The 12704-nt window shown below is 40.6% G+C and overlaps 1 protein-coding gene across 1 annotated transcript; it reads right to left on the bottom strand.

Annotated features, from left to right (window-relative positions):
* Positions 1-406: 406 nt before the first annotated feature.
* LOC114203921 (serine protease 1-like) lies at positions 407-5198 on the bottom strand. The gene is made up of 5 exons (XM_088018492.1): positions 5159-5198; positions 3057-3216; positions 2019-2272; positions 1156-1292; positions 407-622 (listed from the first exon to the last, which is right to left on the bottom strand). Exons 1-5 carry the CDS (start codon positions 5196-5198, stop codon positions 473-475), a joined length of 741 nt encoding a protein of 246 aa, XP_087874618.1. The 3' UTR covers positions 407-472.
* Between the last annotated feature and the right edge of the window lie 7506 nt (positions 5199-12704).

Below are 12704 nucleotides of genomic sequence, written 5' to 3' on the forward strand. Positions count from 1 at the left end.
CAGCTGTGGCAATGCATCGGGAATCAGGACAGTTGGAGCTTGGTCTCCACCTGACTATGAGCTTGCTGAAAGACTTTGGGCAGTTGATTTTCACATTCTGCACCTTGGTGCCGTCATCTGTTCAAAAATGTGATGGTACCAGTGACCTCTAAGCTTATCCATGCTTATATCATCAGTGGACCACACAGAGCCTAGCAGATAGTAGTTGATCAGTAAATTCATTTTGAGCAGGCTGAATGAATCATGACATAACCTCTCCATTTCTATCTTTGTGTAATTGTTCAATTCTATGTACACCCTCTTACTCAGGAGCCGGGTTGAAGAGAAAATTCATAATACTAAGTAAGGACAGTTCTTGGACACATGCGATGTGAAACAAGATGTTTTTATTTTAGTTACTGTTTTTAGGTATGGTTGGAAGGTGAAGTTGACCAACAGATTGGTGCTTAGATCGGTACAAATGCTTACATGCTTAGTTGTCAGCAATGGTCTGCCGAATCCAGCTCACATATTTGCAGACCTTGGTGTAGACACCAGGTTTGCCCTTTTGAGCACAGCCGATACCCCAGGAGACAATGCCCTGGAGCTCTCTGTTGCAGACCACAGGGCCACCAGAGTCACCCTGCACAAGAGGGAAGAGACAGTAAGAACTCGCAACTATGCCAAGATGGAAGAAAGGCAAAATGCTGTTTCTCCATTACTCTGGGTCCGTTTTCTCAGGTAGCTGATTCTCTAGGAAGCACCTTCCCTTCCCCTGGAAATCCAATTCTCAATCTCTGACAGCATGCCTCTCCTTTCTCCTCCCTCCTTCTAGCTCCTGCTCTTTTCTTAGTTGCAGGCATGCAGGGCCGAGAAGAGGTGAGGTTGGTGAGTGCAGTGCTGCCCAGCTAGCCCTGCTTTTATCAGAACTCTTCCTTCTACAACATACTTCCTCAGCATGGCACCTGGATGTCCTGTTTGTACATCATCTTCTGTGTATCTTTTTATTCTTGGCCTTAGATATTAATGTCTCAAAAAGAAAATTATCACTGATCCCAAATCTATACATGGTCCCTTATAATCCATCCCAGAGACAGCTTTTCAATCTGTGTTTTGGGAAAGGGAACTATGTGGAAGGGCTAGAAGCTCCGCTGGAACGAGTACAAAGAAACTGACCTGGCAAGCATCCTTTTTACCCCGCCGGTAGCCCAGACAGATCATGTTGCTGCTGATCCTGCCAGGGTAGGCATTGCGGCAAGTGCTGTCAGAGAGGATGGGCGCTTGAAGACACTGCAGGGCAGCAGGAAACTTTTCTGATGGGTGGAACAGTAAAAATGGAAGAATATTTTCCACAGGATTCCTAGAAAATTTTCCCAATCTTCCCCCAACCCCACCTTTCCTGCTCTCTCAGATGGCCAGTAACTTCTATTTTGGAAGAACAACTTTTATCTGGAAAGTCTTTCCAACAGTTTTAATCAACGAGTTGTTCTCTCTGACATTAGCATCACTGACTACAGATCTCAAATCTAGACTATTTCTTGGGCGCCTGGGTGGCTCAGTTGGTTGAGTGACTGCCTTCAGCTCAGGTCATGATCCTGGAGTCCTGGGATCGAGTCCCGCATCGGGCTCCCTGCTCAGTGGGGAGTCCGCTTCTCCCTCTGACCCTCTTCCCTCTCGTGCTCTCTGTCTCTCACTCTCTGTCTCTCAGATAAATAAAGAAAATCTTTAAAAAAAAATCTAGACTATTTCTCAAGCAGGTCTCTACTTCAGGCAGTACCCAAACTGTCTGTTCTGTTTACCTCCTCAGTTTCTACTTCTTTGCAAATCACTAATCACACTTCAATTGAATATCTGCCATCTTTATCATAGCTCATTTTTGTTGTGTTTTCCAGCAAAGGAATCTTCCTAAGACTCCATATATCTACAAACTCTCCTCTAGGAATCTTGCCTTGAGGGACAATTTGGACTAACTGACCCTCAACATGTCTTTCCCTTCTAGGATTTCCAGAGTTGGTGCTTTTGTTCCAGGTGACACTTACCCCCAGTACTCTGGGTATTCCCCCAGCCAGAGATGAGGCACTTGGTACCAGCAGCCGCACAGGATTTTGGCAGAGAGACAGCAGACACTTGAGAGTTGAGGGTGGCAGGCGAACTCAGTTTAATCAGCATGATGTCATTATTAAAAGTTTTTTCGTTGTATTTGGGGTGGCGGATGACCTTGGCTGAATTGATGAATTGCTCACCACCCTCAGAGACTGCGATGTTGTGTTCTCCCAGATGCACCCGGATTCGGCTGGATTAAAGGATGCAAAGCTCCTTGAGGGCCAACTTGAGCGTTTCCCCTTTCCCTGTTCACCCCATTCATGAGCGTCAGCACGAACACCATCCCCGGCAAGCATTTCCACACATAGGTAATTGTGCACTAAAGGGAGCCCAACCAGACATGGTGCAGGTGAGAGTAACTCTTAGGTGGGTGTCCCTACCGGTATAGACTCACAGCCCACAATCTTGTTAGAAAGTTAGATATATTTAGTTCCCATGACTAAGTGATGCCAATAAAAAGATGGGAGGTGAAACAGGAATTGGTGGTGACTATTCAGCACCTGTTACTCCTCCTCTGGTTGAGATTACCGATTACTGTAGGGAGATGTGGCAGGAATCAGAGACATGACAATTTTAAGGGGGCAGAATGAATTGTGCTTATTTTTAGTGTTTGCTGGAATCTTCATGTGGGTTATTACCTCCATATGCCATTTTTTTCCTGATTGAGCTATCATGATTAGGACTATTTATTGATAATGCTCTTAAGCCAGTTCTAAGTATATTTCATCACTCACTAGCTCCCCTCCCATGTCTTTGGTACCATCATTTGGAAAGACATCAAGGAACTCTAAGTTTACCTTTCCATGTAAACTTCCCTCAATGCATCATTCAGTCCCTGGGAGGAATGATGAGGCTCCTAGAACCTGAATGCTCACCCGTCAAGTGTAACTGTGCAGTTTACCCTGATTGTGCTTTGGCAGAGTTGGGGCATGAGTTGATCTGAGAGAACAGGGATGTGAGGATTGTTTACTTACGACTTGTAGCAGTGAGCTGCGGACACCACCCACTGGGAATTGATGAGGGCGCCACCACAGAAGAGGTAGCCCGAGTTCAGGAACACCTGGTACGGGACAGAATTCTTCTGACAGGTGTAGCCCCCAATGATCTTGTCATCATCATCAATGGGGAAAGCAACTGACAAGGAAAAATTGGAAACAATTAGGTAAACAGATCAGATCCATCTTGGAGTTTCTACTTACCACTAAGTTTTTGCAGATTAACTAGTAAAGAGAAGATAATGTTTTCCTTTGACACATAATCAGGAAATGGTGAATACATAATTTTTACATATTTTCCCAAAATCTCATTATTCTATTCCTTTAATACATGCCCTACTTATACTATTATAAGTGTCTAATTTTTAATTTATGCTTTAAATTTGATATACTGTTTTTTAACATAAGGAACACACACACACACACACACACACACACACACACACACACACACACACCTCGATCAGAGATTCTTTATGTAATAAATGCCCTGAACATTACTATCTAAGGGTATAAAGAATACTTTTTATACAAAACTTTGCTCAACAGTCACGCAAATAAGTTTAATAAGGTTTTATAGTAACCATGCTTATGTTTATTTTTGGTAGTTGGTATAGGATAGATATCCCCATGAAGTAACAGAAAGGAAGATTTTAGAAGCCCCCTAAGAATATTCAGGCCTGGAAGTAATTGGGAGTTTTGTATTCTTGTTCCCCCAATTTCTCTTTTTGGTTCTTGCCTAAAATTTTCATGACATAATTTCATAGAACATTATATGGTTTTCCTTTCCCAACCTTTCCCCTTATTTCAGTTTTCTTTCAAACATTTTTAAATTTACTCAGCATTCTGAAGTCTGCCCACTGATTTATTAAGATTTGGATGGCTTCCAAAGTCTATGATTATATTGTATGTACCCTATTTTCCAAGTATTTTAAAGTAATTTTGGGAAAGACATTTCCAGATGTATAGACTAATGTATTGAATTTATACCTGTCTAATTGGGGAAAGTTTAATAGTAAGATTTGTATAAATTTGGTAGTATAAAAAACAGAAATAGACATTTTTCTTTCTTTTGATGATTAAATGATACATTATTTTACACCAGAGAGATTTCATTAGCAAAAATGTTGTAAAACCCAGCCCATAGCTTTTATTCATGAGAAATGAAGTACCTTCACCTGTTAAGGTCCTTGTGAAGATGCCCATCAGTGTAGAGGAGACGCCGGCTCTGACCCTCATAGAGTCTTCAACGAGCCCAAAACTAGTCACTAGTCCCAATTTTCACTTCCAATTATTAACTCCAAATGCTTAGAAAGGTCAAAACAACATTTCCTTAATGTTAACTCCCTTTTCCTTTTTCTTTTCTCCATAGATCTTTCCTTGAAGTTCAGGGCAATTTCTGCCTCCTTATACTTTCTAGGCTAATTACTCTTGCTCACTATCATCTTTCCCCCACAAGGGAGATTTAATTATGTATAGACATTTGTACGACTGTAATCCCCCTCTTATTGTGGATTTGGTTACCCTTGGTTAACTAGAGTCACAAAGCAGATGATCCATTTTCTGATGTGTCCTCCGAAAATCCTTATAGCCTAACACTATGTTACAATACCTGTCATTTACCCCACTTCATCTCATCACGTAGGCATTTTATCACCTCACATCATCACAAGAAAGGTAAGTACAGTACAATAAGTTATTTTGAGAGAGAGAGACAGAAGAGCATAGTTACATAACTTTTATTACAGTACATTGATATAATTTTCCTGTTATTATTAGTTTTATTGGTAATCCCTTACTGTTCCTAATTTATAATTTAAACTTTATCATGGGTATGTATAGGTGGGGGAAAAACACAGTATATATAGGGTTCAGCACTATCTGTGGCTTCAGACATCTACTGGGGTGGATTTAGCTACTGCAGAAAAGAGAGGACTACTATATATGCTGTCATTTCAATATTTTAAGCTTCTTGAATACAGATATTCTATTCAATACTCATCGTTGTCTTTCAGAGTACAAAGTGCAAACAAATACATCATGGACACGCACTGATTCATTTATTATTATTATAGGCTTACCAGTGGCTCCCAGCAGGGCAAGGAAGATGAAAGTCTTCATCGTTGATCCCTGGATCTGGATTGGGGAGAGTGATGAACATTTCTCATCCATAGCTATTTATACCTCCAGGTTTGACATCGACACCCATGGTATGGGTGCCAGAAAAGTGGTTTTACTGGAAGCTCACAAATCCAAATTTAGAATTCAATTCTGTGCCAAATTGAAGATAATTCAGCATCAGATTTAAACATTAGCTTTTGTCTACTTTTCCAGAAGTTTATGGGAATTGAAGTAATAAACCCACCTGGTGTGATGTGTTCCCCATAATAGAAAAGTATGTTGGAATAAGGTCACGAAACGGGGCTATGGGTGTCCTATTTCCCAGACAAAAATCTTAGGTACTTGGTTGTCTCAGCTGTGAACTTTCATCTTGATGACCATCTTGAACACTACCCCCTTGATGTTTAATTAACATTGACTCTTTCATTATTATATAATTCTTCTCTGGTATCTCTGGCCTTGGATATCCATGTTAACTTTTCATTATTAACAGGGACAACTTGTTTCCTTGACAAAAGAAAAAATGTTCTGAATTGAAGCTATGATTGATCTAGACAGAAGAGTGAAAAAATCACTTACATTTACTAGAACTTACTATATACTTTACATATACAAAAACTTTGCATATATTAATTTAGTAATTCTCATTACAACACTAGAAGTTCCTATTACCCTCCCTACTTTATATATAGGAAAACCGAGGCACACAAAATTGCAGGAGACTTGACCAAAATCACATAGCAAGTACATGGTGGGGTAAGGCTTCCAACCCAGGAAATCTGGCTTCAGAGTTTGTGTGCTTAACTGTTGTACAACACTTCCCCCATAAGTTCACCACATTCTGGACACAATGATAATGCAGAAATCTTGGCCAATGATAATAGAATTGAAGTTTATGGAGTGCTTCCTATGTCTCAGGCACTGTGGATGGGATTTATATACATCAATTCATTCAATCCTTACAACTGCTTCATAAGTGCTGTTCTAATTTTTACCATCTTACAGATAGGGAGGGTGAAGCTTAGAGAAATTACATGTTTTGCTCAAAGTTTTATACTCTTCAGTGCTCAACACAGGGTTCAAACTCAAGCAGCCTCATTTCAGGGGTCGTGTCCTCCACTGTGATACCATAAACATAATTAAGGAGAACAATCTGAACTCTACCAAATTAAGGGATGACTCTAGGGAGCAGATAGAATTCTTAGAAAAATCTAAGAAATGTGTTACTGGAGCAGTTGTCATAATTAATGAGGTATGGCAGAAGTATCCAGAATAAGTGAATCTCAGGAAGAACTAACGTCTAACTACATATAACCAGATTCTACTCCCACACATCTGAATGGCCTACCAGGATGTTTCTTCTGCTTTAGCAAATCATCCCTCCTGAAGTAGTTTGTTTCTTTTACATTTGAAATTTTTCTGATAAAAAGATGATTAACTAGAAGGCAGAATTGACATTTGGGGCCAGGTAATTCTGTGTTGTGGGGACTGCCCTGCACTCTGAGGTGTATTTATCAGTGTCCCTGGTCTTAGTTACAAGTACCACTAGCCCCTCCTCACAGTTGTGATAACCAAAATATCTCCAGACATTGCTAAATGTTCCCTTGGGGTCAAAATCATTCCCAGTTGGGAACAACTGATCTAAGGAAAAAAGATGGGCAAAGTAGCTTCTAAGGCCATAGCCATGGGAAAGTGCCTTGAACGTTAGGACAATGTAGGCACTCATTAACTACTAAGTGAATGGCACGTAAGGCAGGGGAGTTGCCCTTTTCTGATCCCAAATATCTCAGGAGTCCTGATGTATCTGCTGACATTTTTCCTCCTCTCTCTGTGGCATGGCCTTTCTTTGTTATCTCCTCCTCCCTTTGTGACTCTGTCCCCCTCTTTCTGCCCCACTTGGCATCTCCCTTCTTCTAAAGGGTCCTTCTGCCATTCTCAGAGACTCACCAAACACTGAGATATGAAATACATTTAATAAATCATCCCCTGCCCCCCATTTTTATGATGAGGAAGCTGTGGTCCTCAAGGAAGTTATTGGAAAAGTCAGAACTCAGAACTGAATCTCTGGATTGCCTCTGACATGTTGAACTTTATCTGAGCCCTGTGCTCCCAGAAAACAGTGACTGTTGGGGCGCCTGGGTGGCTCAGTCATTGAGTGTCTGCCTTCAGCTCAGGTCGTGATCCTAGGGTCCTGGGATCGAGCCCCACTTCGGGCTCCTTGCTCAGCAGGAAGCCTGCTTCTCCCTCACCCACTCCCCCTGCTTGTGTTCCCTCTCTCACTGTGTCTTTCTCTGTCAAATAAATAAATAAAATCTTTTAAAAAAAGAAAAAGGAAAGAGTGACTGTTAAAAAACCTCGGAATTTTGAAAATGAAATCTTGCCATTTGCAATGACATGGTTGGAACTAGAGGGTATTATGCTAAGCGAAATAAGTCAATCAGAGAAAGACAAGTATCATGTGATCTCACTGATATGAGGACTTTGAGAAACAAGACAGAGGATCATAGGGGGAGGGAGGGAAAGATGAAACAAGATGAAACCAGAGAGGGAGACAAATCATAAGAGTCTCTGAAATCAGGAAAGAAACTGAGGGTTGCTGGAGAGCAGGGGGTGGAGGGGTTGTGGTGGCTGGGTGATGGACACTGGGTAGGGTATGTGATACGGTGAGCACTGTGAATTGTGTAATACTGATGAATCACAGACCTGTACCCCTGAACAAATACATTATATGTTAATAAAAAAAAATCCTCAGAATTTTGTGTTCGGGGAAATGGCTTACCACAAAGAACTACCCTACCACACAGGAGTTACTAGAGACTTTGTCCACTCTTTCTCGTGGCTCCCATAAAACTCAGGATGACTCCCTTATTTACCTGTGACAAGACCAAACACAGACCTTTCCTCTTTTATTTCCACCTGCTGAGGTGGCCAAATAGACACTCCAACTTCCTGTTCTTTGTCTCATGAATGATTAGCTAAGCTTAGAATTCTTTTTTCCCTGAAACTGGCTAGACACAGAGAAAACTCTTTTTGTTCAGCTGACTGAGAAATCCCCTGACTTCAAAAAATTGGTTTTCTCAACGACAAATCTCTCCAACTGTAACTTGTTTCTTTCTCCCTATAGAAATCTTAAGGCAAAACCATCCTGCTGAGACACTCTGATCTTTGGATCTGGGGTGCTCTTACTACAATAATCAGAATAAAATCAATCTTCTTACTTGTTCAGTTTTTGTCTTTGACTTGTATTACTCTTCAGTGCACTACACTCCTGTTTATAAGAGCCTTACATGACAACTTCTTGACTGCCTACCCAGTGAAGAATTATGAGACAAATAGTGGGTTCCATCGGGGATATTGGTCTACAATTTTATTTTAGTGTCCTTCCTTCTCTGACTTTGGTATCAGGCTCACGTTGGCTTCATACAATGAATTTGGAAGTGTTCCCTCCTTTTCAGCTTTTCTGGAAGTGTCTGAGAGGGATGGCTGTTAGTTCCTCTTTAAATGTTTGGTAGAAATTGCCAGTGAGGTCGTCTGGCCCTGGGGGTCTTCTTCTTTTTTTTTTTTTAATAATTTTCTATTGTTATGTTAATCACCATACATTACATCATTAGTTTTTGATGTAGTGTTCCATGATTCATTGTTTGTGCATAACACCCAGTGCTCCACGCAGAATGTGCCCTCTTTAATACCCATCACCAGGGTAACCCATCCCCCCACCCCCCTCCCCTCTAGAACCCTCAGTTTGTTTTTCAGAGTCCATCGTCTCTCATGGTTCGTCTCCCCCTCCAACTTACTCCCCTTCATTCTTCCCCTCCCGCTATCTTCTTCTTCTTTTTTTTTTCTTAACATATATTGCATTATTTGTTTCAGAGGTACAGATCTGTGATTCATCAGTCTTGTACAATTCACAGCGCTCACCATAGCACATACCCTCCCCAATGTCTATCACCCAGCCACCCCATCCCTCCCACCCCCAACCACTCCAGCAACCCTCAGTTTGTTTCCTGAGATTAAGAATTCCTCATATCAGTGAGGTCATATGATACATGTCTTTCTCTGATTGACTTATTTCACTCAGCATAACACCCTCCAGTTCCATCCACGTCGTTGCAAATGGCAAGACCTCATTCCTTTTGATGGCTGCATAATATTCCATTGTGTATATATACCACCTCTTCTTTATCCATTCATCTGTCGATGGACATCTTGGCTCTTTCCACAGTTTGGCTATTATGGACATTGCTGCTATAAACACTGGGGTGCACGTACCCCTTCGGATCCCTACATTTGTATCTTTGGGGTAAATAGCCAGTAGTGCAATTGCTGGATCATATGGTAGCTCTATTTTCAACTGTTTGCTGTGGCTAGGACTTCTAATACTATGTTGAATAGCAGTGGTGAGAGTGGACATCCCTGCCGCGTTCCTGACCTTAGGGGAAAAGCTCTCAGCTTTTCCCCATTGAGAATGATATTCGCTGTAGGTTTTTCATAGATGGCTTTTATGATATTGAGGTATGTACCCTCTATCCCTATACTCTGAATCAGAGTTTTGATCAAGAAAGGATGCTGTACTTTGTCAAATGCTTTTTCTGCATCTATTGAGAGGATCATATGATTCTTGTTCTTTCTTTTGTTAATGTATTGTAACACATTGATTGATTTGCGGATGTTGAACCAGCCTTGCAGCCCAGGGATAAATCCCACTTGGTCATGGTGAATAATCCTTTTAATGTACTGTTGGATCCTATTGGCTAGTACTTTGGTGAGAATTTTTGCATCCATGTTCATCAAAGATATGGATCTGTAATTCTCCTTTTTGATGGGGTCATTGTCTGGTTTTGGGATCAAGGTAATGGTGGCCTCATAAAATGAATTTGGAAGTTTTCCTTCCATTTCTATTTCTTGGAACAGTTTCAGGAGAATAGGTATTAATTCTTCTTTAAATGTCTGATAGAATTCCCCTGGGAAGCCATCTGGCCCTGGGATTTTGTTTGTTGGGAGATTTTTGATGACTGCTTCAATTTCCTTAGTGGTTATAGGTCTGTTCAGGTTTTCTATTTCTTCCTGGTTCAGTTGTGGTAGTTGATACATCTCTAGGAATGCACCCATTTCTTCCAGGTTATCTAATTGGCTGGCATAGAGTTGCTCATAATATGTTCTTATAATTGTTTGTATGTCTTTGGTGTTGGTTGTGATCTCTCCTCTTTCATTCATGATTTTGTTGATTTGGGTCATTTCTCTTTTCTTTTGGATCAGTCTGGCCAGGGGTTTATCAATCTTGTTAATTCTTTCAAAGAACCAGCTCCTAGTTTCCTTGATCTGTTCTACTGTTCTTTTGGTTTCTAGTTCATTGATCTCTGCTCTGATCTTTATTATTTCTCTTCTCCTGCTGGGTTTAGGCTATATTTGCTGTTCTTTCTCCAGCTCCTTTAGGTGTAGGGTTAGGTTGTGTATTTGAGACCTTTCTTGTTGCTTGAGAAAGGCTTGTATTGCTATATACTTTCCTCTCAGGACTGCCTTTGCTGTATCCCAAAGACTTTGAACAGTTGTGTTTTCATTTTCATGGTTCCCATGAATTTTTTTTAATTCTTCTTTAATTTCCTGGTTGACCCATTCATTCTTTAGTAGGATGCTCTTTAGCCTCCATGTATTTGAATTCTTTCCGACTTTCCTCTTGTGATTGAGTTCTAGTTTCAAAGCACTATGGTCTGAAAATATGCAGGGAATAATCCCAATCTTTTGGTACCGGTTGAGACCTGATTTGTGACCCAGGATGTGATCAATTCTGGAGAATGTTCCATGGGCACTAGAGAAGAAGGTGTATTCTGTTGCTTTGGGATGGAATGTTCTGAATATGTCTGTAAGTCCACTTGGTCCAGTGTGTCATTTAAAGTCTTTATTTCCTTGTTGATCTTTTGCTTAGATGATCTGTCCATTTCAGTGAGGGGGGTGTTAAAGTCCCCCACTATTATTGTATTGTTGTCAATGTGTTTCTTTGCTTTTGTTATTAATTGTCTTATATAATTGGCTGCTCCCACGTTACGGGCATAGATATTTACAACTGTTAGATCTTCTTCTTGGATAGATCCTTTAAGTAGGATATAGTGTCCTTCTTCATCTATTATTACAGTCTTTGTTTTAAAATCTAATTTGTCTGACATAAGGATTGCCACCCCAGCTTTCTTTTGGTGTCCATTAGCATGGTAAATGGTTTTCCACCCCCTCACTTTCAATGTGGGGGTGTCTTTGGGTCTAAAATGAGTCTCTTGCAGACAGCATATGGATGGGTCTTGTTTTTTCATCCAATCTGATAGCCTGTGTCTTTTGATTGGGGCATTTAGCCCATTTACATTCAGGGTAACTATTGAAAGGTATGAATTTAGTGCCATTGTATTGCCTGTAAGGTGACTGTTACTGTGTATTGTCTGTGTTCCTTTCTGATCTATGCTGCTTTTAGGCTCTCTTTTTGCTTAGAGGACCTCTTTCAATATTTCTTGTAGGGCTGGTTTTGTGTTTGCAAATTCCTTTAGTTTTTGTTTGTCCTGGAAGCTTTTTCTCTCTCCTTCTATTTTCAATGACAGCCTAGCTGGATATAGTATTCTTGGCTGCCTATTTTTCTCGTTTAGTGCTCTGCAGATATCATGCCAGTCCTTTCTGGCCTGCCAGGTCTCTGTGGATAGGTCTGTTGCCAATCTAATGTTTCTACCATTGTAGGTTACATATCTCTTCTCCCGAGATGCTTTCATGACTTTCTCTTTGTCTCTGAGACTCGTAGGTTTTACTATTAGATGTCGGGGTGTTGACCTATTTTTATTGTTTTTGAGAGGGGTTCTCTGTGCCTCCTGGATTTTGATGCCTGTTTCCTTCCCCACATTAGGGACGTTCTCTGCTATTTTTTGCTCCAATATACCTTCTGCCCCTCTCTCTCTTTCTTCTTCTTCTGGGATCCCAATTATTCTAATGTTGTTTCATCTTATCGTATTGCTTATCTCTCGAATTCTGCCCTCGTGATCCTGTAGTTGTTTCTCTCTCTTTTTCTCAGCCTCTTTATTTTCCATCATTTGGTCTTCTATATCGCTGATTCTTTCTTCTGCCTCATTTATCCTAGCAGTTAGTGCCCCTATTTTTGATTGCACCTCATTAATAGCCTTTTTGATTTTGACTTGGTTAGATTTTAGTTCTTTTATTTCTCCAGAAAAGGTTTCTCTAATAACTTCCACAGTTTTTTCAAGCCCAGCTAGTATCTTTAAAGTCATGATTCTGAACTCTAGGTCTGACATCGTACTAATGTCACTATTGAGTAGGTCCCTTGCAGATGGTACTACCTCTTGTTTTTTTTTTGCTGAGGTGATTTTTTTCGTCTTGTCATTTTGTCCAGAGGAGAACAGATGAATGAGAGAACAGAATGCTAACAGGTTAACAATGTCTCCAGCAAATATACTCTATACAAATCAGAAAAGACCTGAAACCAGGGGACAAGAAAGGGAAAGAAAGAAGGGAAAAAGA

This window comes from Eumetopias jubatus, unplaced genomic scaffold, assembly GCF_037043125.1.
Source record: "Eumetopias jubatus isolate StellerSeaLion01/CBP00866 unplaced genomic scaffold, mEumJub1_p1.0 scaffold_14, whole genome shotgun sequence".
NCBI classification, from domain to species: Eukaryota; Metazoa; Chordata; class Mammalia; order Carnivora; family Otariidae; genus Eumetopias; species Eumetopias jubatus.